The sequence below is a fragment of the Euleptes europaea genome, chromosome 10, assembly GCF_029931775.1.
Source record: "Euleptes europaea isolate rEulEur1 chromosome 10, rEulEur1.hap1, whole genome shotgun sequence".
NCBI classification, from domain to species: Eukaryota; Metazoa; Chordata; class Lepidosauria; order Squamata; family Sphaerodactylidae; genus Euleptes; species Euleptes europaea.
The window spans coordinates 32919478-32941537 of NC_079321.1; the positions used below are offsets into that span (position 1 = coordinate 32919478).

Here is a 22060-nt window from a genome sequence, read left to right on the forward strand (position 1 = left end):
CCTCCTTCCAAATTGGCCATCTTATGGTGATACAGTGAAGGAGATGTATGTGGAAGCATCCTTCTACATGAATTTGTCATGTGCAGGATTTGGAAATGTGGATACAAACCAGTTTTCATACCTGCCTTTCACATTGCATTGCTTTAATATGTAATATGAAGGTGCATCCTGAGCTTGATGGCAATGACTATTTGGGGGAGATCTGAATGTATATTCTGTAGAACTAAATGTTATCTATGTAGTAACATTACTGTGAATGGCACTCTATTGCATCGCAGTCAAGAAGACAAGTCCTTGTAGTGTTGCTAACCAGCCTTTTTGCTTCAGAGGGCCAGATCCATCCCTGGGCCTTATGTTTGATATCCCTGCTCTCGGAATTCCCCAATCTGTATGGTAAAAACTCTATGGAGAATTTCAAGAGTGTTGTGACATCACTTCCAGGTACAACCAGAAGTGACATTGAGTAACATTGCTCCACTCCACCCTCATTTTTATTCCTGCTGTAGTGAAGAGCAGCTGTGGGGGCTGGGAGCCACACCTGGAGATTGGTGAGCAATCTGGTAAACCTAAATCCCTGCCATGAGGAACACATGGTATGGCTAAAGCACCCTGTGGTCTCCAACCGGTAGTTTATGAGCTAGTGGTAGTTTGCTGGCTGCTGCAAAGTAGGTTGACCATCTCTCAGCAAATACAGCAAAAAGACTTACTCTAGGCTTTAAAAAAAACACTCTTCTCTCACAGAATTTTTCTCTGTATTGCTAAACGAATAGCTTAATTTCTGGGTGTTCTTCCTAGTCCATGTTCTGTTTTTAGAACACAACAAAACTTGGTAACATGCCAGGGTAGGGGGTGTTTAGCTTGGACTATTTTTCATCAGTCAGAAGGAGCTCTCATTAAAGAAAAGGCTGGCTACCACTTGGGCTAGAGCATCTGTACTCAAATGCACATCCATTTTAAGCCTGCAGATATTACCAGCTGAAACAGCAGTCCTGCAGTAGGTGTCTCCAGGCTAGGCTTTCACATAGCTGATCCCAGAGACAGGATCTAACACTCTGCTTTGGTCAACAAGCACCCGGCTTGAACAGAGGAGATCCAGTGGGGTCTTCTATGGGGAAAACATGATAAATACATCAGATGCAACACATTTTATGAAGCCCGTTTTTCTACACAGCACATTAAACTGAGTGAGGGTGTCAAAGTTCAGAGGCAGCATGAGAACAGTACTTACAAAAAGCCTGCCACCCCTGCCATTTTCGGTGTGTGTGTGTGTGTGTGTGTGTGGCAAAATGCCTTAGACTCCAGAATTTATATCAAAGTTGACAGCAGTTGGGTCTGCACCCTGCAGCAGCTCAGAGGCTATAATCTGTTGTGATTGCGAACTGCTGGGTGCGTTTATTTCTTTCCTAAATCTCTTAACATTTTGGAAATTGGTAGACTGGTTTCATTACCACATTGAGACCATTCAATCACACTTGTCAAGGAGAAGCAAAGAGGAGGGGGACCAGTCCATCCATTTATCCCCATAGTGTACAAGTGCATTTGTTTGTCCCTATGTTAGATAGTGTGAGTGAAACAGCAGATGTAAAACCAAGGCAGAACCTATAAGTTAAACACAACCAAGGATGTTGGAGTACTAGACCTTCAGCAAGTAATAGTCTAAATAACTAATTGATGGCAACCCAAGGGAAGTAGGTTACTCCAGTAGAAAGGAAGAGTAAAGCCTTGCTGTGGGATAGCCACAGAATTTCCAGGCTCCAGCCTGCAAGACTGTTTCCCCACAGGGGTGATGAGGGAACTGTTATCTTTTATAAATTTTATTGTGTACCTTGAGGGATTCCTTTGCCCCGTTTCTTAACCAGAGTGTTTGCATGAGAAGGGGCAATTAAAACTGGTGTTCTTCAACATATAAGTTTTGTGTCTAGAAAATCAATTTCAACCAGAAATAATGGCCAAGATAAAATTAGTTGTAGGGCCCATGCCAAGGAAGTGGCCATGTGGCGCATCAAGGGCAGCACATGAAGAGGTGTATCACCCCCCGCCCCCATACCTCTACGTGTGCCTCAGCTTACTAGCTTCGGTGAAAAGTACCTGCTTCTTCAGCCTGTTTTGAACCCAGCAGAGAGGCATAGGAGGGAAAAGTGCATAGTTAAATTGTGGAACTCCCTGCCCCAGGATGTGGTGAGCGCTGCCAACTTGGAAGTCTTTAAGAGGGAATGGACATGTTCATGGAGGAGAGAGGTATTCATGGCTACTAGTAAAAATGGATACTAGTCATGATGCATACCTATTCTCTCCTGGATCAGATGAGCATGCCTATTATATTAGGTGCTTTGAAACACAGGCAGGAAAATGCTGCGGCAGATGTCTTGTTTATGGGCTTTCTAGAGGTACCTGGTTGGCCACCATGTGAACAGACTGCTGGATTTGATGGACCTTGGTCTGATCCAGCAGGTCCTTTCTTATGATTTTATGCTTGGGATGACAAAACACCTTGAGCCTCCCCAGGCTGGTTGTGTTTAAGTTAATTGTGACTAACATATGGCCCACTGATATCAATGGGACTTGCGCTCAGCTAATTTGCTTTGAGTTGGGGCCACCTTGATTGATTTCTAAATAGAGAGGTCCACACCTCCCACCTGCTCTTTGAATAAGTAAGTCCACACATTCCATAGGTATGGCATAAGTCACTCTGAGCCGCCATTCATGCGCATGGCGCAAGTGGCATTGACTCTGGCATGGGGGTCACGCCGGCTCCTATGCAGCTCCACTCCCCCCACCCCACTTAAAGTTGCATGGTAAGTTTCTGCATAACCTTTAAGAAGTTACTTTGCTATCCACGTTTCTTACTTTGTGTCTTGAAAATGAACTTTATCAGTTTGATTTTCTACATTGTTAGAGAGCTATTGTTTGAACCCATAAAGAACAAAGCTAGGATTGAAACATTGATTTAATTAATAACTATGATTAACTGATTAATCATAGATTAAAAATTTGAATTTTTAATTAGTTTTTAATTGGAGAGGCGCTCTGTCAAGATGTGTTCAGCAAATATATTTAAAAGTGCCTTTCTAAACAATGGAAGAAACATATTTTATGATCTCAATATATAATACAAATTGAGATGCTTTGATAGTTGCTTTCATTAATTCAGTTGCTAATAGTAAGTCAGCTTTCTTAAAACTTTAAGTAGGGGTCAGGCCAAACTCCAGTGTGTTAACAGGGTGGCTTGCAAGGACATTTGAACCTCAGTGCTAAACACATCTTTCTTAGAAGTGAAACAGCATTGAGAGGGCATATGGCTGAGGAGAGCAAGGATAATGCTGAGTCATCCTCACCGCCTTGACTCAGTGAAATAGGTGCCATCCTCCCGGTGGGACCTGGAGTTCTCCTGGAATTATAAATGATCTCCGGGCTATAGAGATCAGTTTCCCTGGAAGAAATGGCAGCTTTGGATGGCAGACTCTATGGCATCACATCGCTACTGGGTTCCCCCCAAACTCCTCCCTCCATAGGCAAGACCCCCAAATCTCCAGCAATTTCCCAAGTCACAGCTGACAAACCTACTAGCAGTGGGTAGACACTTTGCTGTTTCAGTCATTTTCTTATAGATTGTAAACTCCATCCTGAAACACTAATAAGCTTGTCTTTAACCCAAAAAAGGTTCTGGATTGTATTGCAATTGTAGCTGCAATTGTATTTTTGTGCATGTACTCTTTTTTTTTTATGTACACACACACTTCTCTTTATTATTTTCAAGTAGCTTAACTTTTTTTACATGTAAATGCTAGAAAACGCACAGGCACATATAGAAATGAACAATAAGGTTACATTCTGGCAGGCAATCATATATACAGATCATCGCTGGAGCGGCGAGACAACGTTCACTTGCAGCAGCTGCACTTCGTGGCAGGCTGCCCTTTGCAGATGCAGCCCTGGGCACACTTGGTACAGCCAACAGGGCAACAGGAACAGCAACTTTCCCTGCACAATTTGCACTTGCAATTTTTGCACTGACAGTTGTTGCCACAGATGCAGACACCACCACTAATGCAGGGACAGTCTTGAACATCCATCCTGGGCTTGTTCCGCTCGGCAGCTCCTGGGGAAAGTCAGACGCGACGGCTGCGATTCGTGCATGTACTCTTTCACGCTACTTTCTTGTAGTTGTTCATGTGCCCCCTCTTCCACAAATTTGAACAAGCCACCTGACAGGTAAAAGATGTACACAGGAGGTACCTTTTTTTGGGTTGTCTTGAGTCTGTCAAGAAGGTGAAGTAGAAGAAGATTTATGTCCTGCTTTCCCATTGGGGATAACATACTTCTTAGAAATAAATTCTTATGGAGGCCAGGAGGACGCAAAGAGGTGATGAAACTCCACCTGCTTTTCTGCCAATTTACTGTGGGATTCATTTTGAGCCTCTGGTACCAAGGAACAGACAGGACTCCAGTGTGCTTCATCAACACAGCTGTACCTTTATGGAGTACAGAATATGCCCTAGCAACAAGCATGTACTCACAGACTCACCCTCACACATACTTTACATGTATACACACTCACCCAAATGGCTGACTAGGTGGTGTGGATAGGTAAGGAGAGAGCTTCGAGGGAGGGTCACTGCCCCACAGGCCTGTGCTGCACCTCAAGTGTCCTTGGATCTTATAGTCCATTATTCTTTCAGTTTGATTTTGCCTTTCCATCAGTGGGTCTTGCCATCTTGGTGGTGGTGTAAAGTGCTGTCCAATTGCAGCTGACTTACGGCAACCCCGTAGGGCATGGGTCCCCAACATGGTCTCTGTGGATGCCATGGTGCCCACCGACATCCTTTCTGGCACCCACCAAGTGTTTTTAAAAAGTATGTGTGGCCAGGTAGAGCTACTCCCCAGCAGGGCTTCTGATTTGTGTTGGAGATCTGATTGGCTGCACAGATTAAAATAACATTTTTTCAGCGCAAGCTGCCACCATAGTGTTTGTTTTTTATTATCTCTCTACTCTTTTCTGGTGCATTTGTAAAGATTATGTCCCCTGCATTTGAGCTTCCTCTGTGTGTGTGTGTGCGTGTGCGTGTTGGTGTGGCAGTTTGTGGTTAGCTCTACCTCCCACAGTGGCCATTTTGTGGTTCTGCCTACCATCTGTGTCAGAACTCCCAAGGTGCCCACAGGCTCAAAAAGGTTGAGGACCCCTATTGTGGGATTTTCAAGGCAAGAGACAAATGGAAGTGGTTTGCCATTGCCTGCCTATAGTCATCTTGATACCCATCAATTCAGGTTCTGTAACTTGATGGGTGATCTTGACTCACAGGTGCACCTTTATTCATGGCCTTTGGGACTTCCCTTTTCTTCCATTGGGGAGCTGATGACAGCTCTTTTCAATCACCAGGGTGTCGGTCATCCGGGACCTTACAACGGGTGGTCTCTTTACTCCTGTCATTCCAGGTCTTCTCTGGGCCAGAGCCTTCAGCCCATGCTCATGCTTTCATTCATTTCATTCTGTCATTCATTCACCTCCTGTCCACACCTGGACAGGTCAAACATAATTATAAGGTGCTTTATTATGAGGTTACCAGAGCCTTTTCTGCTTTAAGCTGTCACTATATATTAGAGGCAAAATCTCAAGGGATATTTTTCCATTGTCCCAAAAAAGGAACAGACAGAATTAGTACATGTGCGTAAGATGCATTATATCCAATACTACATATTGCTCTTCTTCCATTACAAGTCAATAATATTTCATCCAAATAGGCTTGTGTAGGTGTAATGGAAGAATAATTTTAACAGAAACCCATATTATTTAATAATAGCATTCAGAACATTTCTCTTGAGTATCACACAAACTAGTTTTGGTCTACTTTCAATTGTGAACCTCTGCGTGTTCTTTTCCTCCCCCTCCTGAGGAAAGTATAACTACATTCTAATTATCAAAAAGCACAATTAATTGTTGTTAACTGTTCATTGTCCTCTTGAACTCATCTGGGAGCAAAGTGAAATTTTCATCAGTGACAATTTGCTTACCCAGGTGTAGCTACTAAAGCTCATCGTGGCAGGTTTTAAAAGGTGAGAATTGGGTACCTGCAGCAACTCAGTGAGGTTCTCCAATGAGTAGATTCTTTTGTTTCCATTTTATAAAATGGTAAATAAACAGACATAACTTAATAACCCTAAGTATGCTCTATGTTCTAAAAAATGTTTCGATTTTTAAAATCTCTACCCTCAAGCTGGAGCTCGGTGCACGCTTCAAAAAGTATAGAGAAATCCTCCACTAGCAGGGTTCCTCGTGTACTTCTATATGTCCCTTCTATTGAGATTAACGAGTAACCTCTTGCAGGTAGGAGATAGACCTGATATCTCTGGTTTGGAAAAATCCTGGCCATGGGTGGGGAGAGAGAGCCTGGGGAGGGCAGAGTTTAGAGAGGGGAGGAATGTGATGTCATAGAAACTACCCCCTGAAGCTGCCATTTCCTCCTGGAAAACTGATCTTTGTAGTCTAGAGATCAGTTGTAATTCTGGGAGAACTCCAAGATTGGCAACCCTAGTATGAAAACTCATAAATCCATTTATGGACCATATATTTTAAATACAGGACCTACTACTGGAAAAAAAAAAGCCAAGGCAGCTGTATTGTGCTACTGGAAGATACCATTAAGTGTAGGTAGTGTTCTTCAGGTGTACAATATCATAATTTTTTAAAAAAAATAGGTACAGATTAGGCATGGTCTAGAACTCCACATATATTGGAGATTCTCATCCCCTTGCATGATAAGGAAAATTTCATTAGACAAAGTAGGGTATTTCCCTGTTCACAATACCACTGAAACTTAGTTAGCAAATTTAGAAAGCATACTTTCCTAGGACAACTCCCCTGATCTGGAGAACCGGGTTTGATTCCCTACTCCTCCTCATGAATGGCGGAGGCTAATCTGGTGAACTGGATTTGTTTCCCCACTCCTACACATGAAGCCAGCTGGGTGACCTTGTGCTAGTCACAGCTCTCTTATCCCCACCTACCTCACATGGTGTCTGTTGGGGGGAGAGGAGGGGAGGGGAAGGAAGGTGATTGTAAGATGGTTTGATTCTTCCTTAAGTGGTAGAGAATGTCGGCATATAAAACCCAACTCTTCTTCTTCTTCTAATATGAAGGCTAGTAATAACTTGCTCAAGGTGTATGTGTCTATACTCTGGAATCCTGAAGGCTCCCTGATTATACCCTCAGAGCATACAAATGTAGGGCAGGATCTCCTGCAATCCTGCTCTCCATCCATTCAGTCACATGAAAAGGGTTAGTCTTCTTTCTGTTAAAAAGAGACCAGGAAACTGCTGAACATGAGGATTCCAATGTTCCTTTAGATAATAGCATAAAAGACCAAACATCATGTCATATAACTGAGAAATATTTATGTAGCATTACATTGGCCAGAGGATCATAGCTTTTGAAAATGTTTCCATACAATACATCCACTGATTTCTTTGTTGCAAGGCCCATTTGCCAGCAGCTGGCATACTAATAAACAGTGAGATGATAAACTTAATCTGTACCTGGAGCATTTTAAAAATAAAAACTGAAGTAAAAATCACTAAGGGGGAACCTGTTTTTCCCCCTCTCAAGTTGATGGTGGTTTCTAATTCTGGTAATATTTCTCTTGTCTATCACTGAAAAACTCAGAATAACATCAGGATACTTTGCATTAAATGTAGTTGGGGGAGGACAAATTGTTTCATTGATTCCTAAAATGTAAAAGGGTTCAGTTGTTTTCTTCTGTGTGTGAGGGTAGCTAGAATCTAGAATGAACTATTCATTTTCTTAATTTAGTCTCTTTGCTAAATGAATGTTAATCTGGCTAGCAAATTATCAAGAAACCTATAATATTTATTGTATAAGTATTCCCTGGAAATGAAGCAATAAATTTTACAAGGTTCATGAGCAGTTTATAACCTTCTCCGTTTCTTTGCTCTTTTGTTTTAATGAAGCATTATTCATAAAATGTAGCAATAATATTGGCATAATTGTTTGCCTCCTATCCTTTTCTGTTGCACTCCCACTCCATAATTGCTGTCTGTTTTAGGTTGTGAGGAAAGCATTGTCATTATGTTAAGAGCGTAGAACTTTTTGAAGTGCTATATAAATCATTGTTGTGACATACTAGACACAATCCTGAGATCTGATGTCCAGTTTCAACTTTTACTCGGTACGTATGAAACATAAGAAGTTCAGTGATCCCCCAAGGTGGTATCCATTGGTGCCAAGGTGGAAAACACACATGTGTTTCCTGTGTTTTCCACTGTCTCTCCCCCAGTGCAAAGAGCCAGTCTTGGCTTTCCTTTACTTAACTGAAGCAACAAGGTGCTTCACAAGAGCCCACAAGGCATCAACTTTGTGTCTACAGGGAGCACATATTTGGAAGTATCAGCCCCCATTATAGAAGGACAATTGGCTTGGAACCTCTCAGCATTTTGTGGTTGTACCCCATGACAGCCATTTTATGGTGTCACCCTCTATATTTTCTCAAAATCCAAAAAATACCTACAGACTCAACAAGATTAGCAGACCCCTAAATTAGATCACTAGTCCATTTAGCTCTGTATTGTCTATACACTAACCAGTGCTTTGTATAGCACTTCACAGTAATTAAACATCAGCCAGAATGGTGGAATCTGTCCTTTAAAAAAATTAGAATATTTATTTGATACAATAAAAGTATATACATAATAAAAAGAGTATACATAAAAGCAAACCATAAAAGCCCAGTGAAACTAAGAACTATATCTCTAATATTTTACGGCAAGTTCTGTTATCTGCACAACCCTTGAACATAATGTATCTAATCTTGAAGCCTTTCAGACTAGCAAAGATCTATGGAATTGGGAGTAGTAAGTGTTGGTTTTGTGAAGTAGAGAGACTTATCCCACATGTGATGGACATGTAATCAGGCAACATGATAGAAATTATATCAATTGGATTGGAGGGGGAAATTATAAGTCAGAGATATTACTGTTAAATTGTTTAGCTGACACTCCTAAAAATCTTAAAGCAGTTTGGTCTTTGCTAGAAACTGGAAGCAAAGAAATACTCCCCAAATTCATGACTGGCTGATGAAAGTAAAAGAGACATGGGTAAAATTAACAGCCTACTAACAGAATAGCATTTGTCCTTTGCATCTTCTTGTTCCAGCACTGGTATATATTAAAGATGCTTGACATGACAAAGGCTAGAGCAGCATATACTTTTTTTTTTTTTAATAAATATTTTTATTGGTTTTTAATAGAAAATGGGATACAGAAGGAAAAAGGGGCAGGGGAATAAAATTAAAAGAAAAGAAAAGATATATATATAGAAAGAGAGATAAATACGTGTATTAATGTTATACAACGTTGGCATATCTAATACCGCCCCCTGATAGGTTATATTCGATCTCCATTATGAATCTGCTGTGTCTTATAAAGTTTTGTTATCATTTTTTGGTTTTAATATATTCGTAGAAGGATTTCCATTTATCTCTATTTTGTTTTTGAGTTTCTTTCTGTAGTGTTTCAGTTAATTGTGCCATTGTGATATATTCGTATGCTTTATCAATCCAAGTCTCGATTTATGGAATTCTATTAGTTTTCCATAGCGATGCTAGAACTATCCTTGCAGCTGTAACTAAGTATTTTAACATGTCTTGTTGGTCCTTGTCGATGCTGTCTGGAGTTTTATTCAGTAGGTATAGTTTAGGGTCATATATAATTTTGTAATCGAGAATGCCTTCTATGTTCTTGTGTATTTTCTTCCAGAATTTCTGGACTGATTTACAAGTCCACCAGCAATGATAAAAAGTGCCCCTGGCTTTGCAACATTTCCAACATAGACCAGATGTCGAGCTATTCATGTTTTGAATATCACTCGGCGTCAGGTACCATCTATGTAACATTTTCAACCAGTTTTCATGAATCCCTTGGCATAGAGTGAACTTGAGATTTCTGCGAAATAGTTGTTCCCATTCATCGATTGTTATAATTTCATTCAGATTTTCCATCCATTTAATCTGGCATGACTTCACTTGTTCATCTTCCGTATCGTATGTCACCAAGAGCTTATAGATTTTACCTAGTAGATGTTGAGAGGTTTTACTTATCATCTGTTCAAACTCTGTTTTTGGCTTCAGTGCTCCCCTGGTTATGCAATTTTCCTTGAATCTTGAGATTAGTTGGTGATAGGTTAGCCATGGCATCTGGTGATATTCCTCTTGTATCTCCAACAACGTTTTAATTGTACCATCTGTTTTCACCAGGTCTTGATATTGTATTGTCCCGTATTGTTTTCTGTCCATTATCGTACCAAATACGATAAGGGGTGCTATCAACAATGATCCGTTAGAACTCAATCTTGGTTTAAGTTTCTGCCAGGTAGTCACCATGTTTTCTACAGTTGGATGACCCTTAATTTCTTCTAGGTTTTTCTTCCAGTTTTTCCCCCATTGCAGTCCTGCAAGTTCCAGTTTAGTATTTCTTTCATTAATCTGCATGATCCAGTCTTTGATCCATACCAATGTTGCCGCTCGGTGATACATAATTAGGTTTGGAAGTGCCATTCCCCCTCTTTTCTTTTCGTCCGTCATGATTTTAAATTTTATTCGGGGGTGTTTCTTGTCCCAAACAAATCTATTGATTTTTCGTTGCCAGGATGTTAGTATTTTATCTGCAATTTTGATGGGTAACGTCTGGAATAGAAAGTTTAATCTTGGCAGGATATTCATTTTAACTATAGCTATTCTACCTAGCCAGGAAGTTTTTAGCCTAGTCCAGGTTTGAAGATCGACCTCAATCTTATTCCATACCGTTTGATAGTTATGCGTAAACAGGTCTTGATTATCTTTTGGAAATGTTATCCCTAAATACTTTATTGGTTTAGTTGATATCGTACATCCTGAGAGAGTAATTATATTTGCTTCCTCTTCTTTGGTTGTATGTTCCAGAAAAACTTTTGTTTTAACTTTATTCAGTTTGTAACATGACAGCTCTCCATATTTTTGAATGTCAGTCATAAGCTCTTTGATACTTATTTCTGGTCGCGCAATTGTAAATAGAACATCATCTGCGTATGTCTTTATTTTAAATTCTTCTCCTTGTATTTGTAAGCCGGATATTTTCTGATTTGTTCTAATTTTATTCGCTAATATTTCCAGTGTTAAGTTAAATAGTAGTGGTGATAGAGGGCATCCTTGTCTGGTTCCTTTCTCTATTTTTATGTCTTTTGTTAGTGCTCCGTTTATTAACAACTTAGCCTGTTGATCTGTATAAATACTGGAAATCCAATGGAGTAGGTTGCCATCATTACTGATACTATAAATTACTTGTCTTATAAATTTCCATGACACATTGTCAAAAGCTTTTTCTGCGTCCACAAATATAAATGCCAGTTTTTCTTTTCTGCGTTTTACCAACTCTCTCGCATTGATCAGAAACCTAATATTATCTACCATATGACGTTTAGGTATAAATCCAGTCTGATCCGGACTGATCAAGATATCCGCATAGGTTAGCAGTCTCTGTGCTATTATTGTTGTAAATATTTTATAGTCTGTGTTAAGAAGAGATATTGGCCTATACGACGCAGGTAGCATTGGGTCAGCCCCTTCTTTTGGAATAAGTGTTATATATGCTTCTTTCCAAGTGTCAGGGACTCTATCTGTCTTACATATACCGTTCATTACTTTTGCTAATAGTGGTGCAATTTCTTCTATGAACGATTTATAGTACATGGCTGTAAACCCATCAGGCCCAGGTGTCTTCCCGTTCTTCAACTTCCTAATTGCCTGTTGTACCTCTTCAACTGTAATATCTTGATTTAAAAGAGTTATATTGTCCTTAGAGAGTTGATTAAGATGGTTCTGCTGAATATAATTTGTTATGTCCTCTGTTTGTTCATTCTGTAGTCTTTTCTTATAGAGTTCTTTGAAGTATTCTAGGAAGTGTTGTGATATTTGATCTTCTTTATGTGTTATCTTCCCATTTATTTTTGTTGAAATTATTGCTCTTTTCCGATTTTCTATTTTGATCATGGATGCCAGGTATTTCCCTGCTTTGTTAGCATGTGCAAAGTGCTTTTGTTTTACAAATTTTAGTTTCTTCGCCATCTCCTCTGTGTAAAGTAGATCGATTGCATGTCTGATCTTTTTAATTTCTTTCAAAGTTTTCTTACTGTTTGTTTGTTGATGAATTTTTTCTAGATGTGCCAGGTTGGTCTGCAGTTCTGTCAAAGCCTTTTCTCGTTCTTTTTTATTTTTGGAATTTATAGATATAAAAATGCCCCTCATATAGGCCTTTGAACATTCCCAAATCGTAGTTGAGCTCATACCTGGGGTTTCGTTTCTCTGTAGAAATTCCTTAAGTTCTGTACGGCATGTATCTAGTTCTGTCTTCTTGCTGAATAATGTATCACTTAGTCACCGGAATGTTGTCGTCATCTTTTTTCGCCATTTTATTACTATTGGGCTATGATCTGATAGAGTTCTAGGAAGTATTTTAATATGTTCTAAGTTCTTTACCAGGGTGTCTGAGATCCAGCACATATCAATCCTCGAGAAGGACCTGTGTCTATCAGAATAGAATGTATAGTCTTTGGTGTTGGGGTTCTTGATTCTCCAGATGTCTTGTAAATTAAGACGTTGCATGTCTATTTTGACATTTTTTGGGAGTTTACCGTAGAGCAGCATATACTGAAACTGAAGCCCCTTCAGCTTTTACTTTTGTTGCACTGACCAAAACTTATCAAAACCGTTTAATTGGTTAAACTCTGCACAATACGAATAAGCCATATCCATGGTTATGTGTATCGAGTTTCATTACATCGGAATTTATTTTCATTGGTTTCAAGGGACAACAGTTTCAGCTGCAGCTTCTTTGTTTTCCATCCAATGTGAATGTAATTTTTGGGAAGTGGATCCCTCATGAAAGGAACCCTCACTGCCACATTTCAGAAGAAAAAAACGAACGAGAGTCTCCTTTAAGGCAGCTAAAGGCAAAACAGATTTCTGTCAGCAAAATGTTGATAAAAGTTGCCCAAATAGCACTGCCATTCTTTAGTATCTGATCAGATACTCCTAAAGAACCCTGCTGGATCAGAGCCAGTTTTTCTAGACCAGCCTCCTATTTCCCATAGGAGTAGTAATACCAAGTCTATTCCATGTTTTATTATGGTTTCAGTATACCACAAGCTGGAATAATCCCATACCAGTAAGCTAGATCTAGCTGTGCTGAAAGACTGCGGTAAGACTCATTCTCTTTTCTTATGTTCATATGGTTGGCTATACTTTGTTTACCTAATAAGATCTTCTTTCAGTCTACTCTTAAGTAACCACGTCTTACAGTAGAACAGATAGATTTGAGTCCAGTATTACCTTAGAGACCAGCAAGAGTTTCAGGTTATAATCTTTCGAGAGTCAAAGCTCCCTTTGTCCGTTGCAGTAGAGTAGGAATGTAGATCTGAGTCCTTTTATCCTAGTCAGAAGGTGGGAGGGATGTTATAAAGTATGCAAAGGTACAATGCATTTTATAATCAGCTCAATTGGAGCAGAGGGGAAATGCTTGGGGGCAGAAAATTAGCATCTATAGTGAGATAAAAATCCTATGTCCCTGTTCAGCCCTGGGATGTCCATTGTTCTGAACTTGTGAATTAACTCAAGTTCAGCAATCTCTCATTGAAATTTCCCTTTGAAACTTATTTGTTTGAGGACTACCGTATATACTCATGTATAAGCCGACCCGCGTATAAGCCGAGGTGCCTAATTTTACCCCAAAAATGGGGGAAAATTAGGCACCCGTGTATAAGCTGAGGGTCGGCTTTCACAATGCCCCTGCCCCAGGTCGCCCTCCCGCCTGGCCTCCCGGGCCCTCCAGACCCACCCCGACCCCAGTGCCACCCCCTCCCGGGCACTCCACACCCACCCTGACCCCAGCGCCACCCTAGGGGGGAGGGAGAAGAGCCCCTGAACCCCTTACTCACCGGGAGGACGAGGCCCGCTGATCAGCTGGAGGTGGCGGCAGGGAAGGCACGCAGGCCGGAGGCGGCAGCGGGGCCCTGCCTGAGCGCAGGCAGGCCCTGCAGGCCTCTCCCAGGCCGCAGAGAAGGCGCAGGGGGGCGGCGGGGGGGGGCGGGGCCTGTCTGCACTCAGGCAGGCCCTGCAGGCCTCTCCCAGGCCGCAGAGAAGGCGCGGGGGGGCGGCGGGGGGGGGCGGCGGGGCCTGCCTGCACTCAGGCAGGCCCTGCAGGCCTCTCCCAGGCCGCAGAGAAGGCGCGGGGGGGCGGCAAGTTCCCCCCTCCCTCTATCCCTCCTCCCTCCTCCCCCTCCCCTCGCCTACCGTATTGACCCGCGTATAAGCCGAGTTGGCTTTTTTCAGCCCTTTTTTTGGGCTGAAAAACTCGGCTTATACGCGAGTATATACGGTATACCACTCTAAGGTCAGCTATGGAATGACCTGGAAGATTAAAATATTTTCCCGCTGCTTTTTGAGTGTGGCAGTTTTTAATGTTAGATTTATGTCCATTTATTCTTTTGTGTAGGGACTGACCTGTTTGTTCGATGTAGAGAGTAGAAGGGCATTGCTGACATTTGATGGCATATATAACATTGGAATGCGAACAAATAAATGAACCTGAGATGGTATGGCCGGTATTGTTTGGTCCCGTTATTGTGTTGTCAGAGTGGATATGAGGACAGAGATGGCATCTTAGTTTGTTGCAGGCTCTGGTCCCAAAGTCTATGTCCCTGTTTCGAAAGGTATTACTGTGGGTGAGAAGTTGTTTAAGGTTAGGAGGCTGTCTGTGGGCAACAAAAGGCCTTTATAACGCTCCTGGCTACCCTCTAAAAGCGTATTACAGTAGCTATCCAGAAATAGCTAGGAAGCCTCAAAACAGGTCTTGAGGGCAGCAGCTTCTCCTGATACTGTCCTTGTACGTGGAGGCACACTGCCATCCTGGCTAACCCATTAATGAAACGAAACCTCCATAAAAGTGCCTATTTCTCCTTTAAGACATGTGGCAGTGAATTCCATGAATTAAATAACTAACCCTCTATACAGGTTCCCTTCCACCTTTGCAGCTGGTCATCCTGAACTTAGGTGTTGCAACTAATTTATACCAAAGCCTTGGCAAAAACAACTATGTCGTATCTCTAAAGCACTTTTAAGAGCACTTCTAAAAAGCTCTTGCCCTAGCTAATGGAAGCTCATACATTTCCAGACAAATGAACTCCACATGTATTTATTTATATGTTCGATATTTATGCTGCACTCTTCTCCTCAATGGGTACCCCCAAGTGCTTACAACACTGTTCTCCTTGCCTCCATTTTATCCTCACAGAAACCCTGGGTGGGAGCTCATCAAAAAAGCACAGCCCTCCAACCTTCCTCCTGTTATTGAGGGTTCTGTGTCCCCCACAAACAGCATTTTGTTGTAAGAATGGGGAAACCAACCCTGTTCACCAGATTAGTGTCCGCTGCTCATGTGGAAGAGTGGGGAATCTAATCTGGTTCTCAAGATTAGAGTCCACTACTCCAAACCACTGCTCTTAACCACTACACCACACTGGCTCTCACTTACTTGGAAGCACTCCACTACCCATGCTCCCTGCTGCCCACACTACCTTAGTGCCACTGGGGAAACGACTGCAGGCAGCTGTGAGCATGCATGGTGGGAGGATGGGCATGAGCATGGTACCTGGTGGGAGGCATGAAAGCAGAACTGAGTCTCTGCACAGCGGTATTCTATAGTGTGGCTGCTTGACGAATAAGCTCACACTTAGGCTTGTTACTTAGAAAAGAAATAGACATTCTCCATTGTACGAGAACTCCGTGTTATCAAGGAAAGCTTCTAGCTTTCTATCTAAACTAGGATGGAGAGAGATTGTAGAAAGCATGTCCAATTGTCATGGGAGGGGAAGAGGAGGGGAAAAAAAGAAGGAAGTGATCAGAAGGGAGGAACCCCTGAGAGTAGCACTCTCGGTAAAGGGACAGCAGCTACCCTTATACTTATTCTCTACTGCCCTCACCTGAGACTCCAAAATCTGTGCTAGCATTAAACAACGTTGGACAATCTATTCCTTCCAACAGGGGAGAGGATGGGAGGGGCCCCCAGATTGTTTTCTATTAAAAGTGAATTAGCTAGATAGACTATTTGCATGCCATCTATCTATCTATCTGCATGCCATCCATCTATCTATCTATCTGTCTGTCCCGCGCCCAGGCAAGCCCTGGCAGCGGGACTACCCGGCGGTGCACTTACTGGGCGGGAAGGCCAGCCGGCCTTGGTTGGGAGGGTGGAGCTGGCTGTTCCACCGCCCGCGAACCCCTCAGAGGGACAAACGGCCTGGTGGGGAGGGATAGAGCAGGGCGACACAGCCACGTGGCACAGCAGCGGGAGGTCCCCAGAGGTGTCGCATCCGCGAGCCACGCCTGGGCCCCCTGCCCCGCAACAGCCTTCCCCGGTAGAGAAGGAGACGGGTGAGGAAGGGACGGGGAAACAGGCGGATGCGAGAGAGAGGCGGGGCAGGAGCTGCCGAGCAGCGGAGCCAGAGCTACGGCCCAGCTGAGAGCAAAGGCGGATCGGAGATGCGGGCGGGGGACGATTGGTGGAGCCTCAGCAGGGCAGGTGGGGAGGTTCAGGAAGGGGCGGAGCCAGGAGGGGCCTGGCCGAGATGACCTGGGGGGGAACACGGAGGCTGAGAAGGAGGAAGAGGCAGTCCGCTGTGGAGCTTCGGGCTCAGTGGAGCAGGGACTGGCTGTGGGTGTGAAGGAGAGAGAGAAAAGTCCTCATCCGACCCAACCTGAGGCCAGGGAAGTGCCCCAGAGTCAAACAGGCCAGGCCATGGGGGTGAAAAGGCCGAGCCCACGGGACGGATCCTCACACTATCTATCTATCTATCTATCTAACTAATCCCGAAGCATGCCCCTGCCTGTGGATACTTAAATCGGCAGATAGGGGCCACATTCACTCCAACAGGTTTTTCTGCCAACTTAGGTTGGCAGAAAAATCTGCAATATGTATGTCATGTGTATGATACAATAGACAGCCTCCAAAACCTTCTTTTGGTAAGTTAATGCATCCCTGAACACTACTGATTCTTCTGACACATCTCCTGACAGGGGAACATCCATCTGGTTTTCCCCTGTGCAAATGCAAATGGTTCACAGTTGTTGGCAAACACAAAGTTTCCAATTTTTTTCATATTCGTTGAAGTAATATTTGTCCAGTTCTTTCATGGTGATGAAAATCATGTGACTCTTAAGACATCAACAAGTTATACAGCCAAGAAGGCTTCTGTAAAAAACAAGTTATTCTCATTGTCCAGACTAGATGTGACACTAAGTGCATATAGATTTGTTTCAGGACCATTGCCTTATGCTATCAATGTTTGAAACACTGTGATCTGAAAAAAACAATAGTTTGTCAACTAGAGATATTCCATTGTTCCAAGGAACTGTTGTTCTTTTGTAATGGGGACAAAATATCTAACCAAGAACTCTCAGCACCCCCACTGAGCATCTATTCCCAGAATCCTTTTAGAGGAAATAACAGTGATCTGATATAAGGCTGTAGTGCAAATATGTTCTAAAAGCACCTTCTCTGACTACCTATCTTCCTGAAGCAAAACCTGTGACATGACTCACTAAAAATGAAAATCCATTTGTGTACACACCATATGTCTTGAGCCTCAGGAATCTTTCAGCTCTATAAATGCTTGGTAGGAGCTGGAATCTTAAATGAACTGCAGGATATAGTTTTTCAAGACTACACGCTAAGATCAAGACTCCAAATTATGGGAGTTTTAGGCCTTTAAGAATACAATTGTAGGACACCAAAGTATCTATGAAAACATTATACATTGCTACATCTCAGAACTAATAATAAATAACCAATATTAAATCAGAGGCATGTGCATTTATCTGGCTGGAATAGGAACAACACGGTAGTATATAATCAGGTTTATAAGGCATACGCGCCTTATAATGCTAAAAGTGAATGATATTATAACTATAAAATCTGCTACTTTGGCCTTATAATATATTTGGACCAGGGTCCCAAATCCTTTTGTATGCAGTCATCCTCTCTCTCCATCCTCCACAACTGCACTAAAAGCTACTTTTGAAATTTCTAGCTTGTAAAGCACTACAGGGCAGTTTCTTCATTGATGAAGAAGCAAATGCTTTGCTACACACGCATGGAACTCATGTGCATGCTTGCCTGTATCTGATGCTCAAAACATAGAAAATAAAGGTTTTGTTTTGGTTAACCCATATTTTTCTCCAGCTGCTTGGGATGATGATGAAAGCAATATTCCATGTATCGTTGATAATCACCAACTTCTGGTGTCAGGAACGCCTTTGGGAGTCATGGTGATAGAAATATATTTGCATTTTATGGGTCTTTTCCCTGGTGCACTCCTTCTCCCTCAAAAGAACTACAGAATACCTAAGACGCTGTGTAGAAGTATAATAATAAATTGTCCCTTCTCCAAACAATAATAAATTGTCCCTTCTCCAAACCCCACTCTCATGATCTTATCTTAAATGCACAGTGTAGCATTTGAGCAGTGCTAAAAAAAAAAAAGCCTTATTATTCTGAAACAGGGGTCAGCAAAGTGCGGCTCCTGAGCTGCAAGTGGCTCTTTGGGCCCCTGAGTGCAGCTCTTCCCACATGCGGGCGCGTAGGTCCCGAATGTCAGTCGAGACGGGGGGCGGGGGGGGGGAGCGAGACGAATACCAGCATGGCAGTACCAAAAGGGGGTGGGAGAGAGTCTGCGCAGGAGGCTCTCGCGTGACAAAGGAGCGACAACGTGCCGCTGATGCTGGCGGGCCTGCTGTAAGGAGAGAGTCTGTGCAGGAGGCTCTCGCGTGACGAAGCAGCGACCGCGTGCCACTGATGCTGGCGGGCCTGCTTTGGGGATTGGGGTTTTTTAAAGCAGCGGAGGGAGTGGCCGCCGTGTCGATATTTGTACGGTAAGGCCAAGTTTTCTTTTAGGATTGGGAGGGGTTGTGATGGAGCATCCCAGCCTCTAATTTGCATTGCGCCAAAGGACGCATGTCGCCCGGACGAGGAAGCCCCGCACGGTGCCTTTCTCTCCACTCTTGAGGCCGCCCGCAGCCCGGAGGGGAGGGGGAGGCAGAGAGCGAGCTGCCCCGGTGGCCACCACCTCCCCCCTCCCTGCCACGCAGGCCCTCCTTCCTCTCGGGCTGGCAAGGGGAGCGCCAGAGCACGGTGCTCCCTGCAGTGTAGAGGGGGGCTTGCCAAAGACGGAGGGGCCTAAGCCCCAAGGCGCCCTCCCTGGCCCCGCATTCGGCCATGTGCGGAGCCTTTCTCTCCACTCTTGAGGCCGCCTGCAGCCCGGAGGGGAGGGGGAGGCAGAGAGAGAGCTGCCCCGGTGGCCGCCACCTCCCCCCTCCCTGCCGTGCAGGCCCTCTTTCCTCCCAGGCTGGCAAGGGGAGCGCCAGAGCACGGTGCTCCCTGCAGTGTAGAGGGGGGCTTGCCAACGATGGAGGGGCCCAAGCCCTGAAGCGCCCTCCCTGGCCCCTCAGCCAGATCACAGCACAAGTGGTCTGCTTTGAAAGACCTGGAGAAGGAAGACATGATGATTTTTAACACCTGGAACAGTATTCCTGACTCATATGATCAGTTGAAAAAACTAGCGTTTGCTGTTCTTTCCCTTTTCGGTTCTACATATTAATGCGAGCAAGCTTTTTCTAGCATGAACCTTATCAAGAGTAAATTGAGAAGTCGTCTTATTGATGAGAACCTGGAATCGTGCCTAAAATTAAAAACAACAACATACAAACCTGACTTACCCAAACTTTCCAAGGAGATGCAAGGCCATTGTTCACATTAAGTGTTTGTCAGTCATTGTCATGATTTAATGTTATGGATACGTTACTTACAGTTTAATTTTTATCAATAAATAATATTATTAAGTATGATGTCGTTTTATTCAGTGTATTCAGTGTACCTATAGTTTAATTAAGACTTAAAACTTTAATTAAAGTTTATTAAGTTAATAAACAGTGTACCTACCTATATATTTTAAGTTTAAAAAATTTGGCTCTCAAAAGAAATCTCAATCGTTGTACTGTTGATATTTGGCTCTCTTGACTAATGAGTTTGCCGACCCCTGTTCTGAAACATACCAGATAAGCCTTTGTTAGACATCCATACTTTTCATAGGTTTACGAACAACCAGCTTTATTTCAGTTTCATTTCATCAGAGCTTGCTCTTTCTCTCTCTCTCTTTCCCTTCCCAACAAAGTCACCAAAAGCTAATTCAAAGCAAACTGGTTTCATGATGCATCCAAAATATGATCAACTTTGGGTTATAGCTAGGGTTGCCAGGTCCCTCTTCGCCACTGGCAGGAGGTTTTGGGGTGGAGCCTGAGGAGGGTGGGGTTTGGGGAGGGGAGGGACTTCAATGCCATAGAGTCCAATTGCCAAAGTGGCCATTTTCTCCAGGTGAACTGATCTCTATCGGCTGGAGATCTGTTGTAATAGCAAGAGATCTCTAGCTATTACTTGGAGGTTTAGCAAACTGAAGTTAGCGTGCTGACAACAACTTAGCAAACAAAAACAGCAATGATATGCGAAAAATACAAGTGGTATTAATTTATCATATCCACTGTAGTATAAATAAACAATTGGTTCTGTATGCAACACTTGGTATACTGATATACAGAAGTACAAACTTGCCAATAAGAATTAATACATATTAAATGTTTTGGAAAATACACTGTGCATAATAGCATGTGTAGCTTGTCTCTTGTTCAAGAGGAGTGTAGGAGTTCTTTCTACAGGTGTCTGGTAACCATCTATTTCGCCTTATAACAAAGCCTTCCTCCGGGACCAACGCTTGCTGTTAATAACTTGCTTGCGCGTTGGCCCAACACTTGCTGCTAATAACTTGCTTGCGCGTTGGTTGTAATAGCAGGAGATCTCTAGCTATTACTTGGAGGTTGGCAACCCTAGCTGTAGCAAGTGTCAAGAAATGAGAAATTCATGCCTGTGGTGCAGGAACTATAAGACACCTCTAATATATCCTTGTTATCAGAACTGGAAACACAAATGATATTATCCAGAAAAATTCTGACTGTATGTTAGACATTATGATGAGGCCCAGCAAGCAGGCACAGCCTATTAATGATTCCTGCCTATATCTGAAATGGTACAGTCCAGAACCAGTTTTATATCTGATCACCTGCTTTTGAGAACTAGGCCATAGAGAATGTTATGATATATTCATTGCATTTGTGAACAGCCTTGAGCTTCCATTTGAATAGAAAAGTGATCCATACACCCTAAAAATAAGAAATAGGTATTATAAAGCACTGCACATTAAAAAGTGCTACAGATTTGATAACAGTATAACCTGAGGTTATGAAGGCATGAATGACAGTTTCGATGTCTGCTCTGGACAGAAAAGTTCAGGATCTTTTCACCTGGTGGAGCTTGGGGAAAGCATTTTCTTCTGTCAGAGCAGCATGGAATTTCAGCCATAACAGTGATGAAAGCACCCCAAGGCAAGACAGTTGAGAAACCTGTGGGAGATGAACCTCATCAGTAACAAGCAAAGAGCCTGACCTGACTCTTGCCACCTACATTTTTGGTAATTAGAGGTGTCAAAAAAAAAAAAAAAAAAAAAACCATCACACACCACCCCTCATATTTGGCCTAGGATTGTAAATTGTCTTTAAAACTTTAATCAGGTTATTTAATATTGAAGGCGAAAGTGGTCACATTAACAAATTATCTGATATTTTTAATGAGGGTATGATTCACATTGGATCTGCATTAGACATTTTCTGACTACACAGTACGGTTGCCAGGTCCCTCTTTGTCACCAGTGGGAGGTTTTTGGGACGCAGCCTGAGGAGGGCTGGGTTTGGGGAGGGGAGGGACTTCAATGCTATAGAGTCCAATTGCCAAAGCAGCCATTTTCTCCAGGTGAACTGATCTCTATCAGCTGGAGATCAGTTGTAATAGCAGGAGACCTCCAGCTAGTACCTGGAGGTTGGCACCCTACCACACAGCCTTACTGGAATTTCTCTGTAGTCAC

At 42.8% G+C, this 22060-nt stretch overlaps 1 protein-coding gene across 1 annotated transcript; it reads right to left on the bottom strand.

Moving 5' to 3' along the window:
• Positions 1-3733: 3733 nt before the first annotated feature.
• Positions 3734-4101, bottom strand: LOC130483748 (metallothionein-1-like). The gene has a single exon (XM_056856636.1). It carries the CDS (start codon positions 4071-4073, stop codon positions 3882-3884), a length of 192 nt encoding a protein of 63 aa, XP_056712614.1. The 5' UTR covers positions 4074-4101; the 3' UTR covers positions 3734-3881.
• Positions 4102-22060: the final 17959 nt, after the last annotated feature.

What these genes read in the sequence shown, in the direction of transcription:
- LOC130483748 (XM_056856636.1), bottom strand. Translation starts at nt 4,073, where the DNA reads ATGGATGTTCAAGACTGTCCCTGCATTAGTGGTGGTGTCTGCATCTGT.